The sequence below is a fragment of the Pezoporus wallicus genome, unplaced genomic scaffold, assembly GCF_028554395.1.
Source record: "Pezoporus wallicus isolate ANWC-B61680 ecotype Strahan unplaced genomic scaffold, APGP_CSIRO_Pwel_v1 contig_8517, whole genome shotgun sequence".
Lineage (NCBI taxonomy): Eukaryota > Metazoa > Chordata > Aves > Psittaciformes > Psittacidae > Pezoporus > Pezoporus wallicus.
Genome location: NW_026635263.1, coordinates 224,640 through 249,501, shown reverse-complemented (window position 1 = coordinate 249,501; position 24,862 = coordinate 224,640). Strand labels below are relative to the sequence as shown.

The 24,862-nt window shown below is 47.6% G+C and overlaps 1 protein-coding gene across 6 annotated transcripts in view; it reads left to right on the top strand.

The window, feature by feature from the left end:
- SSH2 (slingshot protein phosphatase 2) overlaps positions 1 to 24,862 on the top strand; it is a 77,426-nt gene that overhangs the window by 38,804 nt on the left and 13,760 nt on the right. For 2 of the 6 annotated variants that reach the window (XM_057414976.1, XM_057414968.1), the window contains 8 exons: positions 7,593 to 7,696; positions 12,262 to 12,326; positions 16,981 to 17,102; positions 19,389 to 19,457; positions 20,230 to 20,295; positions 21,414 to 21,608; positions 23,425 to 23,518; positions 23,646 to 23,774. In XM_057414976.1, coding sequence (XP_057270959.1) covers positions 7,593 to 7,696; positions 12,262 to 12,326; positions 16,981 to 17,102; positions 19,389 to 19,457; positions 20,230 to 20,295; positions 21,414 to 21,608; positions 23,425 to 23,518; positions 23,646 to 23,774 — 844 coding nt within the window. Of the gene's footprint in view, positions 1 to 7,592; positions 7,697 to 12,261; positions 12,327 to 16,980; positions 17,103 to 19,388; positions 19,458 to 20,229; positions 20,296 to 21,413; positions 21,609 to 21,737; positions 21,873 to 22,327; positions 23,113 to 23,424; positions 23,519 to 23,645; positions 23,775 to 24,862 lie in introns of those variants that run through there. The other 4 variants (XM_057414986.1, XM_057414993.1, XM_057415004.1 and 1 more) reach the window with 4 other exon arrangements.

Below are 24,862 nucleotides of genomic sequence, written 5' to 3'. Positions count from 1 at the left end.
ACCTGGAAGCCTTTGGGGACTATCATGTAAAACAAATTCCTTTCACGGTCTCGCTTCCGGTCTGGGTCTCTTGCTTTAAAAAGTGCAAAGAATCAGATTTCTTCTGTAAACACCCAGCGCTGGATTTCTTAATAAGCATCCTAATTGTGTTCGCTGCCCCTTTCTAGCACTTGAAGTGCTATGGTCGGGCTGTATTAAAAATGATCTGGTGCCTATCTTCAGTCTCGAGTTCAAGCACACAGAGCTGTTTGCCCAACTTGTTCTACTGCTGCTGTTTGGGGTGTTCTTATTTCTCTCTAGTTGGATTCTCTAAAGCCAGCGTGAGGATTGACCTTGGGGCACCCATTATGTGGCTTGTTGGGACTGCCTTAGCGCTGTGTAGCCCAGTAGTGGTCAGTAGCGGGTTTTGCTCTTTGAGAGATGAGTGCGTTTCAGTGTGTGATAGCTCTGTTCTTCATTGCTGTGGTGAGCCAGCCTGTGCCCAGGTTCATATTCATTGAAATGAAGGATTAGCTGGTGATCGGTGCTGCAGTGGGATGTCCCACCCTGTCCTGTGCTTCAGTGGTGGCAGCAGTGTTACAACTGGGTGCATCTTGCACTCATGAGCTGCCCAGCCTTGGCATAAGGGTGATTCCTCTGAGCGCCGGCCAGAGGCGATGCCCATGGGCTCAGCAGTGAGGTGACACACGCAGGGCTGTCAGCGTGTTACTGCATGAGCACACGTTCAGCAGCAGCCCTGGGAAACGTCATACAGAGCTGTCAGGAGCCAGCATGGGCACATGGATGGGTGGCAAAGCAACGCGGAGCTCACAGCACTGGCTCTGCCAAGGGCTGGTGAGGAGGCAGCTGGTGCCTGTGTGGGGTGTCTGCCTGCACTGTCTTTGGTTTAGGGGTCTGTATGGTTTTGAGCTGGTTCATTCATAGGCCACGGGTATATGAAAGGAATAGGAAACCCTTGTGGGCTTGACTTGTGTCAGAAACAATGTCTTCTTCAGGAGTCCAGCCTGGTTTCTTGTGCCTGGAACAAATAAATCCCAGCCCTGCCTGCAATGGAATATGTGTGATAGGAGGCCGAAGGTCATCTTGCTGCTGCAAAGCAGGGCTTGGGGCACCCGGAGGCAGAGGAATGCTGCAGGTGGTTGTGGTTGTTGTGGGCATAGCACAGACCCGATGCAGCTGCGTGGGATGAGAACGTTGGCTGCAAACAGCAGCTGTGATTGCTCCCCTTGCTGCCAGCAAGGCTGCTCGGCACAGAGCTGTCATCTTCCGTGCTGTCTCCAAAGGATGCCACTGCTCTCAGCAGTGTATCCAGGCTGCCCTGAGTCTCAAGCTTGCAAAATAGTTTCTGGAGCTCAACTCAAATGATCCTAGTGGCACAAGGGCCCTGATTTCCCAGTAGTGGGCTTGACTTACAGACCCTTAACTCAGTAAGGTATTGAGTGGGTGTCTCCCTACAGCCTTGTTGGGTGACCTGAGGCTGGTTAGATCCCATCTCTCAAACCTCGTCTGTGAGTGTGGTTGCTTTGTGCATCTGAAGTGGTTGCTTTTCACTTGCAGACACAACCATGCTCATCACTGCTCCCTTTTGCAAGTTGTACCCTCTCTGAATGGACCAAACTTCTCACTTGGGCCAAGTAAAAGCAGTGCCTTTTGAGTTCAGATTCATGCCCATCATCCTTCGGGCACCTTCTGGCAAAACTGTGACTTTTCCTTGTTCTAGCTCAGCTTCAGCAGATGCCCGCATTGGAGACCAAAGCAAAGGAAAAGGCAACTTGGCTCCGGTGAGAAGGGATCGGTAGATAAGTTACTACAAGCGAGTTCCTGTTGCCGAGCTTCCTGCGATGATGCCTCTCTGTGTCACTGCAGCTCAATTACCCTCCAGCGAGCCCCACCTTGGAGCAGAGGAAGTGCCTGTAGACACTTCCTTTGAAAGAGAAGAAAAAGGCACAAGTGCAGATGTTGCTGAAAACCCGGTTTACGTCAAGCAGCCGAGAGGGAGCGGTTCCCACGCTCTGTTTTTCTCCTTGTGCTGTTTCTGAAGTTGCAGAAGTGCTGAGAGGTGGCCTTTGCTGCAGAACCACTTCCCCTTTCTCTCCCTGCCCTCAGTGTTGTCACCTCTGTTGACAGTGGTACAGAGCCCTTTTCGGTAAGTCAGGGCCCTTGTTTTGCTCTGCGCTGGGTTTGTTTCTATTTTGGATATCAGAGAAGCCTCGATTTGTCTGTGAGTGCTGCCAGCTGACCCTGCTAATACAGCTGTCAGTGCGGAGCAATCCTGAGTTATCCTTGCCTTTTCCATTTCCATGGTGTGGTGGTGGTTTTATTAGTGACCGGTAATACATTGCTTTACACAGCCCTGAGATCTGGCCTCAGTGTGAAGAGAACCAGGTGGCTTCATCACTCGCCTAGGAGCGAAGGCTTAAGCTGGAAGCCAGACATTGCTCTCCTCTGTAGTGTTCATGAATACTGTTGGCAGTTATTAAATCAGGTGCTTTAAAAAGTAAGCAAAGGACATAGGGATGTTGTTTATTGAGAAACAGCCTACTTTGAAGGTGTAAGAGGTTCCTGGGGAGGGATGCTGAAGTGTGTGTTGCTCTCATCTGGTGGCTTGATGGAGGAACACCTTTGTCTTCCAGACTGCACATACATGGAATCATAGAATCCTGGATTGGTTTGGGTTGGAAGGGACCTTAAAGCTCATCCAGTTCCAATCCCCTGCCACGGGCAGAGACACCTTCCACTAGAGCAGCTTGCTCCAAGCCCCTGTGTCCAGCCTGGCCTTGAACACTGCCAGGGATGGGGCAGCCACAGCTTCTCTGGGCACCCTGTGCCAGCGCCTCAGCACCCTCACAGGGAAGAGCTTCTGCCTAAGAGCTCCCCTTCTGCCTATGGTCTCCCCTTCAGGAGCCTTCTCTTCTCCAGGCTGACCCAGCCCAGCTCTCTCAGCCTGGCTCCAGAGCAGAGCTGCTCCAGCCCTCGCAGCACCTCCGTGGCCTCCTCTGGACTCACTCCAACAGCTCCACGTCCCTCTTGTGTTGTCCAGCTGTATACCCAGCCACCATCGCACCCTTTGCTTGGGGCTGATGATGTATTGGCCAGGACTTTCCTTGTGGCCAGGTCAGGTGAGGGGGAGGCTGGTGGATCAGGAGTGATGCCATGCACAGGGCCTGCTGAGGAGGAAAGGAAACAGCCAGTTTGGGAAGGGGAGCAGGAACAGGGAGGGAAGAGCCTTGAGATGCTGAGGAGAGCAGCAGGCTGCTTGGCCTGCCCTCCTGTAACTTTCCCCACAGCAAGCTGCCGCTGGAATTGCTGCTCTTGCAGGGTGAGCCCTGGCGTGTGCTGCAGGAGTTGCTCCGTGTCCCCGGCTGCCCTCGCTCCACAGCCTCACGATGAGCTCAGGATTGACGCCTGCTCCTCCTGCCAGCGCTTCAAGTTTGGTCTTTTCCTCAGTTTTGTGTTCTGCAGCCTGTGGATTGAAGGAGGACGTTAGAGCTGAGCTGGCAGCAGATGAGGTGTGCACTGGGATGAGATCCCCAGCCCTGTAGTACAGATGTCTGCATTGACACCTCCCTTTTTCAGAGCTTGGAATGCTGAACGCTCCCAGTTAGTCAAAAACTTGCATCATTCCTTACCCTCCAACTTGTCTGCCTGCTTTCAATCAGTGTTTCTGCATTCTTTGATTCGCCTTTGGTCTAACTGGGTACTGGAGGGAAAGGGTTTGTCCTGAAGACGAGTTGGGAACTTGAAGCCCTTCATTTGTGATGCATAGTCCTGAGGGGCAGCTTCTTGTGTTTGCCCAGCTTGCACTGGGTGGTGGCTGTGTCCCAGGAGATGCCCGTTAGGAAAAAAAAAGGCTTTCTGCTCAGGAGTTGGAAGCCTTCGTGGTTACTGCGCAATGTTCTTGTCATGGGGAGCTACAGATGGAGCCTGGCTTGGTGTTGAAATCCCAGCACAGCTTCCCGGTGCTGAGCTGTAGCTCCCTGGCTGTTAGGATGCTGCCTCGGAGCACTTTTCTGCGGGGCTGACCCGAGGCTGATAGAGAAACTATGTTTGTATTTCTGTAAATAATACACGTAGTGGGCTTCAAATACCAAGTACCTTGAAATCTTCATTTCCCTTGTCCCATTGCTTTTCCATCTCCCCCTTTAAGGATGAGGGAGAAAGGGACAGGAGGATGTGATCTCCCTGCAGTGCCCGTGTTGCTGCCGTGCGTGCTGTGGCACGGCTGGTGAGGAGGTTTGTTGCCCATTCCTGTGCCCTAGGGGATGTGGTGGAAGGACTTCTCCTGCTGAGCCTCCCAGGGATGGTGCCAGCTCTGTCAGTTGTGCTGCTTGGGGAGCACCCGGTTAAGAGTTGGGCTGGACAGGACAGAGCCTGTTGTAAAGGAGCTGCTCCGAGGAGTAAGTCGAGCCGGCTGAAAAGTCATCCTCAGGCTCACAATAACTTAATTAAGTGTTTATTAGAATAAAACGTTGCCAGAAGCTGTTCAGGTGCCTCTTTGCTTTCCTTGCTGTGCTTCTAAAAGAAGGTTTTCTCTCCTTTCTTTATGAGATAGAAATTCATTATTCTGAGGGTGGTGAGGTGCTGGCACCGGTTGGATGGGGCTTGGAGCAACCTGCTCTAGTGGAAGATGTCCCTGCCCATGGCAGGGGTTGGAACTGGGTGAGCTTTAGGGTCCCTTTCAACACCAACCAGTCTGTAATTCACTGTCAGTTATCAGTTACAGCTGTTTGGACTTTCCTATAAACTTCATGCCTTTCCTCCCAAGATTTTCTTTACTGTTGGAATCTCAGAGCAAGGGCTTGGTTGTGTGTTTGTGGATTATGGGGCTTTCTTTGCCGGGGCGCTGTGCTGGTTACTGATGCGTGTTGTATGTCTGGTGTTAGGGTTTTGTGGCAGGTGATGCCAAGAGCCCTGGTGCCATGCCCTCATCTGCACAGTGAGTGTCCCCAGAGGTGTATTTGCAGGACGAGGTTGTTGTCTCCACCAGCAGGCACTCTTTCCAGTGGTGCCGATGACCATCTCCTGCACTCGCTCCTGCCCTGCCAGCCTGACCTTGCTCTACCAGAACGTTCTTCAGTTGTTCTGACCCTCTGTATAGGGTATTACATTTCTTTTCCCTAGTCTTACCGAGTAAGCTTATTGCTTGTGGTTAATGGCCCAGAAGGTGGGCTCCTGGAAGGATGTACCTGATGTACTTCTTAAGTTCTGCCTATGTCTCCTTCCAGGTACGTAGCTCATAGCAGAGTGCTGGTGATAAGAGAAAGTGATGGAAGTGAGAAGATTTTTACCCTCCCAGCCCTCTAGCTACGTGCTGCTTTATCAACTAAAAATAGTTGCTAATTCAGCCTTCTGGAGGAACCTCAGGCCCAGGATAAAGGATTGCTGATACTAGGTGTTGGCTTTGCTGATAAAATGGCCTATGTGAAAACTGGCTGTGACTGCTGGGTGCTTTCTCCTCCTGTGCCTCTGTGGTGAGATTGTGAAGGGAGGAGGAGGAGAGGATGTCTTCTCATTCTTCCTCTATCAATTGTCTTGTCTCCTGGTGAGGCTCAGCAAAGCGCAGTCTTTTTTGCCCCACTCCATCATGGGGGCAGGTTTGAAAGCTGGAGTGTTTTTCTTTAGGACATTGCTTGATGTTCTTGAATCAAAATATGTTCAAGCTAAGTGAGGGAGAAAGATTTCTTTCTTTCTTTATACCTGTATTAAGTTAGCAGTTTCAAGATAACTCAGTGTTTCCTTACTTCAGACTGTGTAACCCAAGAGCTTTCAGAGGTTCTGTTTGTCACCAAAAGCTGGAAAGGCTCAGTCAAAATTCATTACATGAAAAAGCTCTGAAGAAACATCAGTGCTCAGTGTGCCCAATTAACCTAATCTGGTTTGGTTTTAACTCCAGCATCGCTAAAGATCTTGGATCCATTTCAATTTGGGATGAGTGATACTTTTTTCCTTTTCAGCATTTAGGTTTGGTAAAACATCCAGTGCGTGTTTGATGTCTGGTTTAATTTTAGGAAGTAGTCCTGAGAGAAAGCCTGTCAGTAAGGGGGGGTGCTGAGGTTATGACTGTGCAGTCGAAACATTGAAAAAGAAGATCCTTCTGAGCGTATCTGCTGTTGGAGCTCAGAGAATCTGATGGGTTTGTATCTCCGCCAGCAAAGTGGAGAGGTGCCCACAGGTGTGCTTGAGGCTGGGGGGAAATCCACCTTTAACATGAGCTCTTATGGTTCTTATACCTATCAAGATGTATTTGGCAAAGCCTACTTCTTAAGCAGCCAACCTCAAACCATGGAGCCAGGAGATCCCAGGCTCATGCCGTGCTGCGTCCTGGTTTCTGGTCACGTTTGGTTTCTCTGTGATGTCTTCAGTCGTGCTTAGGTGTGTGCCTGCCTTTGGGTAGCTACTGAATCATGTCCCTGGAGTAGGAGGCAGGCAGGCAGCCTTGGCTTATGCTGCAGAGCAGAAGTAACTGTGGAGGGTGGTGCCTTGGCATATCCTAGTGTTCACCTGCGTTTTGTAACAGGGGATTTCTGCAGATACATGGATGGTTTTTATACTCCAGTGTTACCATTTCCCAGTCCTCACCCCTTAAAGGAAGGGAGTAAATAATCACATCTGGTATTTGTTTAAGCAGAGAAAGGAACTAAGAAGTTCCTAATCTCTTCTTCAGTTGAAGAGGGCAAGCCAATGTCTTTCTCGAGGCACAGAGCTGCTGGGGTGCACGATGCCAGGGATTCTCCCATCCTGTGTTATCATCTTCATCAAGCATCCTGTTGACTGTAGAGTTGTTTCTGGCTTTCTTCAAAGCCTGCACGACTATTCTGTCAGTTCTGAGAAAAGCAGGAACCTTTAACTGTGCACCAGGATGGTTTAATATAGTGTGTCCTGCTTTTTCCATGTGTCACAGCATCTCCTAAGAAAACTGCTGGAAGAGGGGCTTAAAATATCAGCTCTTCCACAGAACTTGAGAACTCTCTATTGTCCCTTTCCACAAACCTCTCCTCGTGTGACTTCAGAAAGGGCAAACTGAAGGCAGTAAATGATTTTTGAATTCAACAGCATTACAGCTTTGCTTTCAATATATAAGTTTTTGAGTCAATTATCATATGACTCAGTGGTTTCCTGGTTTCTTAAGCCCTTACGTACACTGATTTTCTTTTGGCTAAGTGCTGAAGGGAGACATTTGTTTCTGGAGGGCATCAGCTGTGCCTGAACCCCAAAGCACAAGGTTACCAGAGTCCATAATTACAGAGGTGCGTGGGCTTGCTGCATGAATCGCCCTTTAGAAATGTGGAGCTCTCATCTTGACTTTCAAATCGAAAATATAGCCATAGGTTAATCCCCTCTGCCTGCTCAGGTTCCACCTCTGCAGGCAGCGTGGCACCAGGCATGTGTTCTGCTTTTCAGTGGTTCTCTGTTCCTGTTGTTCTCAGTTATGCTTTGAATGTTTGCAGTGCTTACATGGGGGGGAGTTCCTTACCAGCAAAGCAATTCAGTGGGAATCTTCCTTGCAAAAGAACCTTGAACCTTTCTTGTTCTGTTGCTTTTAAAGACAATGGAGAGTTTTCCTTATTCACTGTTTGTGCCTCCTCTTGCAGCATCAGCGAAAGCTTCCTCACTGTGAAAGGTGCGGCTCTCTTCCTACCACGAGGAAATGGGTCGTCTACTCCCAGGATCAGTCACAGGCGCAACAAGCATGCAGGTAACGTGTTGTATGTGATGGCTGAGGCTTGTCTGCTCACTCTTGTGTCCCAGTTTTCCTTTTTTGAGTTCACTCCCACCGAATAATACACATTTCTGTTTGCATCAGGGGTGTATTAAAGCTGGACCTGCCACTCTCAAGACTGATGTTTAATGCTAACAGAAATAAAGGCTTCAGTACTCTCTTCTTTGTGCTGCAAAACCAAACAAATGGGTGGCATCAGGGTAGCAGTTGTGTTCTCAACTCTCCGTGATGTCAACTGCCCCCCAAAATATCATCCTGTAACTTCTGTATGAGAGAGAGGCTCCAGGATTCCATCAAAACCTTCATGAGTTACACTGGGAAACTTGAAGTTGTGATATGGTATGAGTAATGGTTCTTCCTGATCTGAAAGTAACAGGTTATGATGGAGGAAAAGGAGGAGACTTACCTCTACGTAGTGGTGAGGAAACCTCTGAGCAAAGTCAGTGTGACTTCTCAGACATGTGAGCAGAGTGAATAACATGGAGCCAGTCATAATCCCACACCCTTTATCTGCTGAAAGTCTGATTTGTGTTTTTGCTTTGACTGTTTGTTTGGAAAGTCAGTCTGAGTAATGAAACTCAAACATTTCAGGTAGGTTGTTGTTCGTTGTGTGTATGGTGCTTATTCACTGGTGGCGTTCTACAGGGATCAGATAATGTGGGGGTTTTCCCTTCCATTGAACAATCAGGAAAAATAAACCTAACATTGAGACCTTCACACTTCTGCATAGGGGAAAGAGGCAGAAACAGAGCCTGGAGTCGACTTTCTTTGCCAAAAAGTGACCACCGAAAGGTGATTTGGTTTGGTTCCAGGTGTAGATTTCTTTGTACTTTGATACCATGAGGCTGTCATCGAGCTCTGCATCCAGGAGAGTTGCCTGGTCCACTTCAAAATCTGTTTACAAACCTCTTAATAAAAAGAATTCAAAGCAAAGGCAGATAATGACGTACTTCCACTCAGACACAATGTGAGCAGAGCCCAGATTGCTTTGAGTGAGATACATTACCAGATGTAAAGGAAAATAAATTGTTCTGAAACTTAATTTAAAGCTGGATTTTCTGATTGAGATTAAAGTGAAATTGTTGTGAAAGCAGAATCAGCAGTGTTAAAAGTTTATCTTGACCTGTCTTGGGTTTTAATCTCTCCAAAGTCCTCAGCATCACTGAAGCACAGGTTTCCAGCTGGCAGTTGCTATCTTGGCTTTACCTTGCAGAGGAGACCTGCTGGGTGGTTTTCCCTATGAACAAGGCAAGGCAATGAGAACAGCTTTTGAGCCTCTCTTGTTGCCTCATCTGCTTACTACTGCTGAGCTGTATGAGGTCTGGAAGCCTTGGTGGGAAGGAGTTTCTTGCCTAATCAGCCCAAAGCTCTTAAAAGCCAGGTTGCCAAGAAAGCAAATCTGGTGTGTTGTAATTGCTTCCAGCGAGATGTTTTGTATTGAAGAGGGTGGCTTGCCTAAGGGCTGGGATTTTTGTTCTTAGAAGACTCCTTTTATTCCTGTCTCTTCAATTTATGTGGTGAGATTTCGCATCCTTTCCTCAGTTTCCCTGCATGTCAAGTGGTGTGAATGGTACCGTATTTCTTTAATGGTGCATGGAGATTTCACTCAAGAGGGACCTGTGTACGAGAGTGTGCATCACCTTCCTCTTCTGAGAACCCCTCTAATGTACAGTACATACCAGCAGACCAAGGCACCGAGCAATCGGTGTTTCACCTTCCTGAGCATAACATCTGTGCCACCAGAATTAAACAGTGATGTATTGAGAGTGGCTCTGCTGTGAGGTGACCCGGCTGCTGGCAGCGAGCTGGCAGAGTGTGTGGCAACTGTCTCCTTTCTTGGGCTCTGATAATCCATGCTCAGCTTTCATTCCCATGTCTGTGTGTCGTGACCTATCTCTGGCACACAAAATTAGAAGGGGGGGTAGAGAGCGGACATAACTTTCCAGTATGAAATTGCTGCCTATGGATGCAATAGTGTTTCAAGTGGCCATGTGAGCATTTTCTAGGAAGGCTGACTAACCTTCCTGACCAGTTCATCAGAGGTGCTAGAATCCAGCATAAAGAGTAAATGCATAACAGGAAATAATTAATGCTTACACCCATTTCTTTAATCATATCGACTTCAACACCACTAGTTGCTCCCCTTGCTTAGTGGTCCTGCACTGCCTGGGCTGTGTTCTGTGGGACTGTGGCTTGCTTTTACACTCCAACAACACTGGAGAAAAGGATGTCGCTTCCCTGGGGCTTTTGCTGTGTCTGGGATACTGTAAATCACTTCTAAGAGCCCACCCTCCCTGATGCTTTGCACCTAGCCTGCCAGCTGAAGGAAACAAAAGCATCTGCTGGACAATGCGATAGGAAGCAGCAGTCTTGTCATGAAGGCCAGCAAAGCCGACAGCTCTTCATAGGACAGGATGTGATGTTTTTGTGCTGATTCTGGCATGTTAAAACTTTTCCTTTGCTTTTTCTTAATCCAGGAAGTTTACAAACTGCCTTGTGTGTTTGGGGCTGAAAATGCCTGCAAGTCAACTAAAGCTGGCCAAGGAAGCATTTTCCAGCTCCCTAGCTCCCAAGGCTGGCAGGGCAGGCTGGGGAACAGGGAGGAATACAATGAACTTTCTGAGGCTCCTTAACTGAGCCTTGCAGAAAGGGTTGTCTTAGAATTTCCTCTCTTTTTTCTAAATATTGAGATAATCCAGTAGTCTTGGTGGTGTTTTTTAAACTCTGGAAACTTCAGCTCTTAAACTGGTTCCTGATGTTGGATTATTGGCAGCAGTAGGTGGGAACTCTGATGCCTTGGGAAGGAAAAACAGGTGAAGCAACTTTCATTTTAAGCTGCCTAAGATGTGAATGTCTCATGAGTCAAATACTTGCTGGGCTCTTCCAGGCTGCCAGGCAGGAGGTGCCACCTGAAGCACAGAGACCTTTGCCTGTTGAGACAGCAGGCACTTGCACCTGAAACTTGGTGGAATGAGCAGCACTGGTGTCGACATGGGGAAATCCTGTCTCCCACTGCACCCACAGGAGGACAAGCATCTGGTGGATGAGCTGGCCTTTCCTCTCCTACCTATCTCCCTGCATAATTGCTTTTCAGGGCGGCACATGCCAGCCTCTCCAGCCCTGGGAGCAGTTTCCACGGGCAGGAAGTAGCTTCATGTGCTTGCTGTTGCTGGTACGTTGTCTGTGACTTCCCTCACGCTGCAGTGCCTCGAGTTTTTCCACCCCAGTTAAAAATGCAGTCCCAAGGCATTGCCTCATTCTCCATATGCTGAAATGTGTTTCAAAGAGGAAGGAAGAGGAGCAGGGAATGCCGTGTCCTGCGCAGCCCTCTCCACACAAGCCTGTCTCTGTCCCATCAGGAGATAGCTGCAGCAGCCCTGCTGTAAAAATCATTTGGAAACCAGGCACCATCGTCTTGTTGGGCAGTGTTTCCTTTCTTACCTTTCCCTTTTGCGGCACTTCTGGATGCTGTTCTGTACCCAAGTTTCCTTATTTCTGAAAGTCCATGAAATAGCACAGATTCTAGTACCCTGATAAGTTAGGAAGGGAGGTCAGGAAGGTTACTCAACCTTCCTAGAAAATGCCTTTGTAACCAGTTGTGCTGAATACTTGCTCCAGCATTCGTGCTCTTCCCCTGTAGTGTTGCCTGAACTCCACTTCCCATATGTGGAGGAGTGGGAGAGTAAAGGCTGCTTTTGCCAATCCGTGCCGCCCACTGGCAGCCTTGTACTCTCCTTTCTGGGAATACACATTCATTTTCCAGGTAGCAATTGAAAAACCAGCCCATTGCTGGAGGTGTTCTCACGTTCTGACATTCAGAAAGTAACGGGCTTGCTCAGCAGAGAAGCTCTTGGCTCTCTATGGGCAGGGAGCGTGGCAGTACCAGCCACCTCACTTGTCTTTCAGGTGTGATGCTTTGGGAACCTGGGACACTCAGCTCTTCAAAGTCTTTCTAAAAGCTACTGTGTGACTGTGATTATTTTTTTTTCTCTTGTTTCAGTGTTCCTCAGCTATAAAAAGCAAGTGTTTTCTAGGAGCAGTTGTAGGTTCTTGGCTTCTAGGGCAGCAGTTCTGTGCTGCTTTTGGCAGTAGTGTTGGTCCATAAGCTCATATGGGCATGTGCTGATCTGAGATGGGACTAAATCTCATTTCAAAGGGGATTCTTTTGCCTAGGTATTAGTTCTGCACTAAGTAATAATGATTTGAAGCATGAGGTTAGAATGAGATGTGAAGGGCTCCATTTCTGCCTCGTTTGCCTTGTCTTTCAGCAGAACACGGTACTAAAACACTGTTTCTCTCCGTTAAAAGGATAACAGGGTTTAGCAGGAGAGAAGAGCATGGTAAGATGGAAACAGGTGAGCACATGGAGCAAAGAGCAGCTGACTAAGAGCTGGAGCTTTGTCATCTCTGAGGGTGGAAGTGCCAACGCTCTCGGTGACGTGTCAGGTTTCTTGCTGGATGTTTGCTCTGGCTGGACAGCCAGGAACTCGCATGTGATTTCCCACTATTTCCCTGCATTCACCTTTCCCTCTTGCCTGCAGGGGATCTCCAGCAACACCTGCAGGCCATGTTCATACTGCTCCGCCCAGAAGACAACATCAGACTGGTAGGTTGGCTTTTTGCTTATCTGCTCTTAAGGAGTATAAAGGTTGAGTTCCACTTGACAAATACACCTGTGTAATTCATGAAGGCAGTGGTGTGTGTAGGCTTGAGTGGGTTTGGGGAGTCTTCTTTGCAATCACAGAGGTAGAAAAGCAGTTAATTATGAAAGGCTTATTTGGTTGGCCAGTGAGACAAATAGTTTGGCTGGAAGACTGCCTTTGAACCAAATACTTAGGCTCTCAAAAAGTACTGTAACAATTGCCAGGGAAGCTGGGTAAGTTAGCTTGTGTCCTGTGTAAATCAAGAGTAGGTCTGGCCAGTGTGAATACCTGCCCTTCCACATTGGTTCAGTTGTGTTCCTCACTCTGCTCTCCTAACTTGTTGCACCGCAAAAGGCCATGGCTTATCAGGAAGGAGCATATGGGATCCCCAAGTAGCTATGCACCTAAACTGAACCATGTCTTTCTGCTTTTCTGGGTTGTTTTATAATGATGGAATGAAAGGCATTGCTGCTTATAGCATTGATACACAGTCCTACAGACCTCCAGAAGCCAAAGAGCAGCAGTGAGGAATTTGTCTAGGACGCACTGAAGTGCTCTACAAGGTCAGGCATGACTGCAGTGTATCTGCATCTCTCATCACTCAGTAGCCTGAAGTTTCTTTCCTGTGTTGTCTTGGTGCATCTTAGCAACGTATGCCCAAAGTAGGGATGCCAGCATCAGAAGCGTTATTCTGGCACCTCTGGTTTGATGAATCCCCCTGGTGCTGAACTGATTGTATGAGTATAGCTAGGAAACAGTCGAGATGACCGTGGAATGCATTAACTTTCAAAGTGACCACCAAAAATAACCTGCTACAAGCAAACAAAAGGACCTGCTCCTAAGCTTTGTCAGGCACACCTTGCTGTCATGAAAATCCCAGCAAAAGTGATGGGAGTGGAGGTTCTTGGTGCTTTTCAGAATCTGAGCCAGGGTTAGAACATTGGAAGCTATTGAACAAGTCATTGTTCAGCAATATCACTGGCTACATTGTGTGATTTGGGACAAATTAGCCTTAACAGCTGAATAAGGACTTTGTGGGCTGAGACATAAACCCTTTTGTTCCGAGTTACATTTGGAATGCTGAAATCTTGCGTGAGGTTAAGTTCGATAGTCTACTTGAATTTAATTGATTCTTGACGAACGAAGGGTGTGCAGGGCTGCAATAGACTCTCTCATAAAGCAGTAGATACAAGTGAGATTTGAAATACAAACACTACTGAGAGAAATGCATTCTCTTGTGTTGGCTGCTGCCATTTGGAGGGCAGACTTCACAGCTCAGAGGGCAGCAGAGTGATCTAATCCTCCATAAACCTACACTTCAGATTTGGAGCAACTCTTGTTTCTGCTGGAGCTGTTGGCAGAGCCTTCCATGGGAGCAGGATTAGAGCAGTGCTACCACTGCAAGATCAGTAGGAAAGAGGAAAATGAGTTAAGAATACAAACTGAGTGTTTTCCTGTAGCTTAGCAGAGTGGGGACTTGTTCACTTGCATGTGTCAGTAATAAGAGAAGACTTGGGCACCTTTTTTTGTTTTCAAATATCCCAATGAGAAATGTATTCTTGTATGAAACGCCTATCATGTAGCATGAGAAAAATGAAAGGTCAGCATGAACTTCTTGGAATGTGTTTGTAAGGGCTGGCGAAATACCACATCATACTTCTGATGAAACAAGAATGCAGCAGGAGATAAAAGTTGGGTTGTGTTTAGGTGAGCCTGAAACTGAGAAAAATGTTGCTGAAAGGGCTGCAGGGGATGACGTGTTCATGAACACGCTATAAATAACATTCCCAAATTGAGGAGAAAGCTAGCTCTGTGAAGCTGTTGAGAAAGAACCTTCCATCTCATTGCAGTCCGTGAAGCCAGAACCTCCTCCCTAGATAGACTGAGATGTCTAATCCCTTCATTCAAAAGGCATCAGACCACTCGGTGCACTCCTGTTATTGGGTGAGCACATGAGCTAGCACTTAATGAAAAGGTTGGAGACTAATTTGTGGTTTGATGGTTGTGTGGAGCTGTAATAGGAATTGTTGAGGTTGGCTGGTTTATAATGTCAGGTTTGCTGGTTGATTATTCTAGTAAATTAATAGGACACTTTGCTCCAGTCATGATTCTTTGCTTTGTGGCAAGGTTCTAAGTGTTAAATTGAGAGAACCACAGTAAGCCATGCCTGTTTCTCTTAAGCAGCCCTCTGAATATGCCACCACACTTACTTGAAGCTACGTGACCTTTGGTTGCTGTTTGTCCAGCCCTTTTCTAAAGGGTCTCGTGTTAAGACCACGCTTCCTATTACTGCTAGCCAAGTTGGTTTAGCAAAGTAAGTTATAGTAGTCCTCTTGCTGCTGGACTGTCCTCAAGAGAAGCAGAACAGAACTGATGTGTGGGTGCCCCGACCACAGGGCATCTGTTGCCCATCTGCTCCCATTTTAGCCAAGTCTGGGTTTCTGTTTGAGGTTTGGTTCCTAATGTAGATAATCACTTTAACCACCAAGATCTTGGTGACTGTTTGCTCTTCTAGGTTGAAGAGCACCCTTTCTGTTTCGCTGCAAGCGGTTAGTTGTAGAAACAGCTGTCTTGGGCAGAATTCACACCCTGAAGGACTGACCGCTCTGATCCTCTGTGTTTTCAAAGGAATCCCAGTGACTCGAGGAGCAAGAAGGAAAATAAGGCTGGTTTTAGCATGACTTATCCTAAAGAGATGGGGTGGGGCACAGTCTCTGGCTGTGCAGAGCACATCTGTCTGCTGGCATCAGCTTTTGAGTAGTTTCTGTTACTCTTTGGTCCCATTGGATAAGTCTAGAAGACAGTCAACACCATTTGTTGCCTGCACTTGCTGTTCTATCCCCATCACTAGAGCTGCTGCTCCCTGCAATGCCACTGGGAAGCTTTCCCTGCTGCTCTCAGCTGTAGTAGAGCACTCTGGTGAATGTAGTGAGCTCTGTTTCAGCTGCCTGTGCTGTTTGAATCTTTATTGTAGACTGCCACATCTTGTGGCCAAGACTTACTGGCTTGGACAGGTGAGGTGTGAGGAGCTCAGAGGGGATTTCCTCTAACCTACAAGGTGCCATTCTGGCCTCAAGACCAAGTTATAAAGAGCTAAAGGAGCATATTGGGAAGAGCAGCCTACTCCTGAGAGATTCCACACAATAGTTATTTTGTGAGCTTTTTATGTAAGGGTAAAATGACTGTTGAAACTGGGCTGTGCGAGCCATGAACTCCTGTGGGGCCACCAAGAGATGTCTACACAAGAACTGGCTCAGGAGGGAGGGCTGCTGGTGTTTGAGGAATTCAGGTTCGCTTTGGGAAGGTGTCAGCCACTTTTGAGCTTCACTTGTTGGATCACAAGGAATTCAACTGATTCCCATCACAGCATGGGGCAAGGCTGAGCTGTGATAGCTCCTTCTTGCCCGTGATAGCTCCTTCTTGCCCATGTTTGCTCTCTGCAGGCCCTGCTCAAAGTTTAAGCAGCAGTTTAACCATATAGTAAACACAGAGGCCAGACAGTGTCTTGGGGCTGGATTAAGCTGTCTAAAGTTAAGCAAGCTTTGATATACATGATTACGACACTTCCTTTGTAGGGATGTCATAGTTTGTCTGTGACTAAAATAGCTGCAAATGATGTGGAACAGAGTCCAAAGAGTGTTACAAGTGAAGGCTGCCTACTGCAGGTGTTATGGACAAAACTTGCAACGCCAGGCTCCCTTCCCCAGGCTCCTCACTCACCAGCAGCCTGTCTGTAAGAGGACTTGCTAGAGTCACTTCAGCTCTCACTTCCTCATGGCTTCTGGAGGAGTAGTGTACTTCAGTGTAACCTTTCAAGAGCTTCATTGTTGGTCTGCCGTTCACAACTTGGCTGCATGGCTGCTTTCTGATTGCTGTCAGTACTGTTTGATTTGGGGGAGTGCAGGGTGAGCCCTGCTAGATCTCTCTCTTGGCACTGGGGTGCTTGTGACTGTGGTAGGAACAGTGAGGCATAGTGATTTTTACCTTCTTTGGGCAATCTGAATGCACCCATGGGTGATAGGGATAGCTTAGTGATAGGGAAGTCTTTTCCTACAGGTGTAAGGCAGTAAGGTTGGTTCTGCGCTGGGGAAGCTGCTAGAAGGATTCAGAGGAAACCACATCTGATTTAGATCCTGCATTTCTGCCCAGCTGCCTGGCACAGTGGTGCAAAAAGTCTCATTGGAGCTGTTGCAGCACAAAGTAGTGTAAAGCCAAGCCCTAGGTCTTTGGACAAAGCCCTCTGAGAGGTGAAGATTACGTTCAGCACCAATCTCTCTGAACGTGTAATGCTCAATGAAGCTCTCTAGGCTAGGACTGCTCAGTGGACTGTGGCAGCCAGTCCTGTAGGCTGATGTTTAAACACAGCCTTAGTGGGACAGGGCAGGCCTGCAGCAGGGTGTGCAGAAGGCACCAGGAACATCCCACTGGTGACGAAAGCTTTGGATAAGAGAGTAAGTTGCTTCTCCCTCTTCAGCTGGTTACCCAGCTGAGAAGTACTAGTGCAAACTGCATCACTGCTTCTGCGCCTGTCACTCAGCATGAACAAGTGGCTTGTAAAGGTAATGGGGTGTGTGTTTTGCTGGCTGCACTGCTGATCTCTCCCCTTCCTTCCTTTAGGCCGTAAGACTGGAAAGCACCTACCAGAACCGCACTAGATACATGGTGGTCGTGTCCACCAATGGCAGACAAGACACCGAAGAGAGCATTGTCCTAGGAATGGATTTCTCTTCCAATGACAGGTACTCACAGTGTCCACGTGGGGGAAGTCCTCATGTTCACCCACATGTCAAGTGTAGAAGTCTCTGTCTGGTGTCCATGCTTTCTGGGGATAGAGTGCTTCAGGTTTTCCAGCTAACACCTTTTTTGAGATCCAGAATTCCCCTTTTATTTCTCAAAAAGAGGTGGCAAATGGGAAAGTGACAGTGCAAGTTAGCATTTCCTCCATTCCTCCAGCTTGTGTGAGGATGTTGAGTGCCCTTAAGTGTCTCTAAATGGTGAGGTCCCTAATCCTGCATCTGCACATCAGAGACAGGGACAACTTGGATGCAAAGAAAGAAAAAGCTGCAATTAGAAAAGCTGGACATCAAGGTTTGGGAGAGCAGCTAATAAGTGGGTGACTGTCAGCCAGCTCCTCCAAGGTCCTGGCAGAAAGAGCCTGATGGGAACATCAGGGTTGCTGATGGCAGATCTTGCACAATGTGTCCTCTCCCCAGACATCAGTATGTCATCAGGGTTTAGTGCTTTTGCTTCGTTCATTTAAATTGCTGCTGACCTCTCCAAACGGCTGCAGAATGTAGCTGGAAAGTAGCATTTGCTGCTGGAGCCGCTCTAAGCCAGGAGGAAGCACCTCCAACAGCTTCAGGAGCAGAAGCTTCACATTTACAAGGGGACACGGGGCACTTTGGGGAAGGAATGGAGGCACATGAGTTGTAAGTTTTTGCATACATAGGAAAGGAATCACTTGGGTATTCCAATGAAACTGTTTGGCCAAGAAACTTGCTTCCAACCAGGCTGCTGATCACAGCAGCCACCATCCTTAATTTCACATGGCTTGGTTTGGATGCTTAGCTTAAGTGATGTCTGATAAAAAGAGGGACCAGCTTGATGCTTCCACTGGCTCCTGTCTCCCTTCCTGTGTGTGTGTGCACAGCTGTAGCTCAGAGTTGTGGTAGGCCAAGAATCATTTGTCCTTGCACAGGTTGCTGTGAGCTTGGAGTTTGCTATTGGCTGTGATGTACCAGCACAGCCACCTTTGATAACTGAGAGCTCGCTGGTATTCATCTCTAATAACGCAGCAGGGTCATTTTAGCTTTCTGCTAGAGTTACTTCAGTTCTGGATGGTCAGTCTGATACAGCCTCCCTTAGCCTACTTGGTATTTATAACTCAATGTAGACTTGTTGCTATGGTCTCTGATAAGCGCCTGCTGAACAGTGTCACTAAAAATACCCTGGCCACCTTGGGAAGCCTTTAAAAACACCACTTTCCATGAGCTCATCTCATGTTGTCAACAGAAATAGCTGCGTGCCACTGTGTCTCCTTGTGCTGGGCACCAGTCGCTCCAAGGCATGTACATTTACAGGGCTTCATGTCTGCTGACCCTCTGAAGCTTCGAGTCTCACCCTCTTCCCCCACTTCTCATGAGCTGCAGGCACTGACAGAGGTGTTAGGGCTTGTGGAAATTTGAGAGCAGCTACTACAAAGAATAAGAGCAAGATACAGAAGAATCCAGTTCTTCCAGATGCTGTTTTGATTATGGACCAATTTGACAGCTTACAGAGAGTCAGCTTTTCTGTTTGACCACTTGGTGCAGGCTGCTTTGGGGTTCCCCTTCCTTCTTCCTTGACTTCCTTTTTGCTTGACTTCTGCTTTTAACTTGGCTTTTTGCTCAGCCTTACAGAGAGCAGGTGACTGAGGGCAAAGAGGTCAAAGCAACTGGGAGAGGAGTGGGATTGCCAAGAGGTGTCTGTCTCAGTGGGTTGTGCTCATCCTCGAGGTCCAGGAAGGTGAAGAAGTCAGGAGTCAACAGTGGGTGATAGGCTGTTATTGCAGACCTACCTTGCTGCTAATCACCCTGCTGTTGCACTACAACTGGTCCCAGTTCCCAGCTGCTGGGACTGAGGGACAAAGAAGAAAACAAAGCTGTGGATTGCAAAATCAGAGCTAGAACCAAACCACTTGAGCCTGAGAGGGACTAATCTGTAAAGAAAAGCCTTGAGCTGACTGAAGACTGTGAGCCCCCTCTGATCTTCTGCACAAAGCTTGCTGCTTTGAATCCTGTCTGCTCTTCTCTTGGGTGTATGTTAACCCTTTAAGCTTGCTTGACAGAGTATTGCTGTACCCTGTATGTGGTAAATGATCCTTGCCAGACACCTGTAGAACAACACCGGCACTGTTTGTCCCTGAAGCAGCAGTGGGATTTTCATTTTTTTCCTAATAAGTACAAAACCAGACAACCATTGCTGTGAAATGAGAATGATAGCATGGTGCTGTAGTAGATGGGCTGACCTTCTCTTTCTTACTACAGTAGCACTTGTACAATGGGCTTGGTGCTGCCGCTGTGGAGTGACACCTTGATCCACCTGGATGGGGATGGGTGAGTGTCTTTTGTATGTCCTAGATGGAGAGGGTCTCTGCTGTGAGTTTGCAGTGCGGTGTATGGGGAAGGATTCAAATGATCACAGAGTCCTAACCGATCCAGCAAACCTGTTGTTGACCACTATGGGGTTAGTAGGCTCAGAGGCCCTAAATCACAGTGGTTGTGGCAGGGAACACCAATAATTGACTTATCTGTGAATAAACTCGCACTGAGACAGTGGCTTATGTGTGTGTTTAGGCTGGTGTAAAGGAGCTTTTCCTGAAGAGTGGGTGTATAGTGAAAGCTCCTTAAAGGGATCCTATTATGTGCCTCCATCATGCTGCAGCAGGCAGCATTCAGCTGAACATAAAATAAGAATGATGTTTGTCTGCCAAATAGACACCTGACTTGCAGACTCCTGTTTGTGCCAGTTACAAGGGCTGTCTAGTGCAGTGCATGGAATGACTTTTCTTTCCTTGGTAGCTGCCCCAGGATCACTGTAGCTGGACTCTGTTGCTCCCAGCTGTGGCACTGAATTTGTGTTGCCAAGGTAAACAGCACAGCCCAGCACTGTCCCACTGTCTTGGTTTCATTCCTGAACAGCAGCTGCTTAAAAAGAGTTATCGTAGAGCTTTTAGTGTGCTATTTTGATCTGTTTGCTAGCTGAGCTCAGCAGTGTATGCATAGGGCTAGTCATTTGCTGTTCTGATGTGCTACAAATTATCAGTTAATAACAAGTAAGTGGCTTTTGGGCTACATTTTTACTGTGCTTTTTTTCCCTTCTCCCCAGAGGGTTCAGCGTATCAACAGATAACAGGGTTCACATCTTCAAGCCGGTGTCTGTGCAGGCAATGTGGTAAGTACTTCCCAGCGATCCTTCTTCCAACGTGTTTTGGCTGCTTGAGCTTTTAAAGCTCAGGTGCTGTTTTGTGTTACTGGTATCTTGAGACCTACTTGAGCAGCCAGAAGTCTCCTTCAGAGACAGGGAAGGAAGTTGACTACTAGAGGAAAAAGAAAACATGCAAGTGCTGGTATAGAGCAGTGAGTTTATAGTTCTGCTGCAGCTGTACCTTCATCTTGGCTGGGGGTAGGAAGGAATAGGGTCAGTTTCCCTGCAAAGAGCTGCTGCTCTGAATCCCTCCGAAGTGGAATTGCTTTGAGCATGTGTTTGAAATTTGGGGAACACACGCTGTGCATATTTTAGGAGTCTGTGTCTCCACCAAGCCATGTTCATTGTGATAGCAAGAAGGAAAGAGAAGCTGCCTGCATTTTTCTTTCCTTTTAGGGTGGCCCATGTAAGAATGTAGAGGCCATGAAAGTATTTCTGGCTCAAGCTTCTTTGCATTGCAGAAATACATTGCCTGTCAGGGTGTCATGCTACTGTGTCACCCAAGTGATTTTGACCTGGATCCTTCTGATCCCAATCAAAGATTTAAAACAAGCTAAAAATAGGAGGGGGGAGATTTGTTTGCCAGAGGCAGCTGAAGAAACTTCTGACATCCCTCGTGAGAGAGGGTGGGCACCCAAACACTTCAGTAGAGTCAAGTACTGAGCCCTTGGTTGTGCTGCTCTCTGTGTCTGACTCCTGGGTGTCCAGGGAATCCGATGGCACAGTAGGAGCTATCAGAGCACTATGGCTCGGACACAAACTCTGTGCATCCTGGTTTTTGGCTTGGGTAGCTGTAGCAGGTTTTGGAGTCAGAAACAGAGGTGCCTCTGCCATCTCAATTGTGAGCACCTTTGCTGCTACCCAGGCTTGTCTTGGCATACTTCAGTTAGGGCATGCAAGCATGTGGTTATCCATGCCTTTGCAGGACAGCCTCCTCCTCAGTGATGGGAGCTGTTGCCAGTAGCACTGGGGTTTGTGCTGACTGATGGGACCCGAGCAGCATCCCAGATTTGGCTGCTGCTTTGTGCTTGATACCAGCCTGAGGAAAAAACATTGCAGTCCTGCAAGTGTTCTTCCCTTTCTAGGTCTGCTCTGCAGAGTTTACATAAAGCTTGCGAGGTGGCACGGAGCAACAATTACTACCCAGGGAGCCTCTTCCTCACGTGGGTCAGTTACTATGAGAGCCATATCAACTCCGACCAGTCGTCAGTCAATGAGTGGAATGCCATGCAAGATGTCCAGTCCCACCGGCCTGACTCACCCGCCCTCTTCACAGATGTGTAAGTTGGGCTGGCTCTGCTGAGCCCAAGTGTTTGGCTGTCAAGCACTGCAGCCTCCAAATGAGGAGAAGTTTCCAAAAGAGATTACTCTTAATTAGGTATTAATGAGGAGAGGTTTCATCTTCCAGGTAATAAGCAGACCCCTGATTAGGTAGACACCAGCACTGGAAGTTTACCCTTCCGGGGCTCCCTTGCATCTCCTCCAGCTTCTGTTTTCAGTCTGGTTGTTTACCTTGCCCTTTAGGCTTGCAGATCTTCTGCAAGGTAAGTCCTGTGTTACTAGCAAGAGGTGAGGTGTATTCTAGTACCTAGACTTTCCTCTTTGCTGGTTTTGTCCTCTGGTTTCCAGGCCTGTTGTCTCCTGAAAGGAATAGGTTTCTCTGGACTTTGCTCTTACGCTGGCCCATGCCTAGAGTAACATGGTGTTTTATTTCTTATTCAGTTAATTTTGCTGTAAAGTGTCTGTGTACAGACTTTTGAGACTGTGAGCTCAGAAGCATCCTTATAGGCATCCAGCTGACACACCTGAGAATGGGGACAAAGAGCAAAACAGTTTTTCTGTGTTTTGAAGAGTCTGCAAGTGTAGAGCAGGACAGTGTATAGGTCCCAAGCTGTCTCCAGCTAAACATTTGGATGTCTGGTGCCATATGGCCCAAAACAGTGGCTGAGGTAGACAGGTGACAGTTTGGAAAGGCAGAAGTTATAGCCTGTATCAGCATTCAAGGTTTGCAACCTCTGTAATTAGTAATCGCTGATGGTACTGATACCACAGAACCTCAGAGGTAGTCTGTGTCCAGATGTGATGCTGAGCGTGAGAGCTTAGTTGCCTGGTTTGTAGTAGAAGAAATGACTTCACTAACCCCAGCTGCTCTCACAGATTATAGTGCTGTTGGTTGATTTATGCTCTCAGAGATTTCCTGTTGTTGGAGTTCAGTGAGTGAATAATGAGCAGTGAGCAGTTGTTCAGCTGTGAACAAGTCTTCACACTTGATTGTTTCTTAATGTACAAGGAAGGTGGCTGAGAAGTTTTGGCAAGCTGTCAGGTTAATATTCCCTTTTGGCTTATTATATATAAATTTTGTGTCACCCACCCTTTCCCCTGTGGCAGCAGTTGAATGATTTCCTGGGGACACCGAGACAGCATTCCCTTAATTGAGTCCTGGAATAATGCATGAGGTTAAGAGAATCAGGGCCATTGATGATCTTTATGAACCACCAGTTGGGCACTGGTAAAGCAGAGAAGTGTCTGTGCAGTCACCACCCAGGCAGTCTTCCAGGGAAATGGAAAGGTGCTGTGAGATGTTACTGCTGGGTCCCTTCTAAAGATGATGGGTGAAACAGCTCTGGGCTGCTGCTCTGTTGCAACCTCCCATGGTGTTAGTCAGGCTATTTTTGCAGCTGGTGATAAGGCCCCTGGCAGCAGAGGCTGGAGGAATGCACAGAGGCTTAGCTGCCCTTGTCTCTCCATGTAAGGAGCTTTGGAGCTGTTACCTTTCCAAGAAAGGTAGGGGGAGGCTTAGATATTGCTCCAGAGAGTATAATGCAGCCTTCCCAATTTAAATTTTACCAAATACCAGAGGTTCTTTAGATGACAACAATGGATTAGGAGCATTCGGTTGGTCTCTTTCATACACAACCAGGAATCTAAACTGGGCTTTACAGTCACCTGAATTCCCTCCAGCTGAGGACGTTCTTGGGGGAAGTAGCATGAGTATCTGAGGCTGCAGAGTACCCAGTCTATGCAATACCTGTTTAAAAGTGCCATGAGTCCAGCTTCTTTCTCCTTCTGGTGACTCTTCTTGCTTTCTTCTGACAGTCCAACTGAGCGGGAACGCACAGAACGGCTGATTAAGACCAAGTTAAGGGAGATCATGATGCAGAAAGATTTGGAGAACATCACCTCAAAAGAGGTGAGTGCTGAGGGAACAGCACGGGAAGTGCTGTTGTGCCAGCCAGAGAGCTCTGTGCTTTATGCCATGATGAAAGGCTGGAACAAAACCTTCACATGGCTTCTTTGTGTTCCTCCTCCCCACCCAGATACGCACCGAGCTGGAGATGCAGATGGTGTGTAACCTGCGGGAGTTCAAAGAGTTCATTGACAATGAAATGATAGTGATCCTTGGGCAGATGGACAGCCCCACACAGATATTTGATCATGTCTTTCTGGTAAGTCTTACAGTGAATCCAAACGTAAACTCGCCAAGCACATCTCCCTATGTCTCGGTTGGCACAGAGGTCTCTGGAGGAACTCTGGAACTCTGAAGGAGAGATTGGCTGATCCTTTGGTCACATAGTCTTAAGCAAGACACTAGTCCTGTTGAACAAGAGCAGTCTGGCTTCTTGGCTGTGCTAAACTTTGCCATACAACACCAGCCAAGCTGTAGACCCTGTCACTAATCTAGGTCGTGCTTTGCCTAGAAATGTTGGACCATGATCCTTGAGGTCCCGTCCAACCTGGTGTTCTGAGACACTAGAGGATGGAAGGCAAAAAGTCTTAATTCTAACTACTTTTCAGGGCTATTTCCATTGATGCAAGACTAGTTTTGTAGCTTTAACTGTCCAGGGTATCCACACAGCAAGTTCTTGGAGTGTGTTTGGGAAGGGGATATCTACAGCAAAGAGGGAGGGGAACTGTTTCAGGAGAGCTGTGATATGTTCAGGTGGAATCGCACTCCTGTAACATGGAAAGCTCAAGTGATCCAGGAGGAACAGAGGAGCCTAATGAAGAATCCTGAAGATAAGTCACTTAAGGAAACATTAACATTTGGCCTGCTAATGTTTTGCTGGCTTAGTTGCCTTTCATTGCTGCTAGGCCCTGTCTAATTACTGCACTTCCTTCTGGTGAGTCAGCGTTCCACTGGATTTCCCAGCCCTGGAGCAACAGACACAGGTTTGGTTGGGAAACCTATGAGGTTGGCTCAACTTAAAACAAAGCCATTCCTCTTGGACTTGCTGGGCTTTCCAAATGGAGAGGGCCTCTCCCAGTCTCCTTAAAGCTTGGTGCTGTGGCTCAGAAGCAATGGTGTATGTTAATGTCAGTGCTTCTGAGAAACTGTGGTGGGGTAGAGCCAGGAAAATTAAAGTACAATGTACTTTGTAATGTACTACAATGTAATGGGTTTTATTTTTGCAAACTATGTGTTCTGTGGAGAGAAAGACCTGTTCACAGCCTTACAGTGCTAGTTGAAAGCAGTGCAGGCAGTTCAGTGTGCTGCAGGGCTTGGAGTCTTGGCTCAGAGTGTATTTAATAGGAA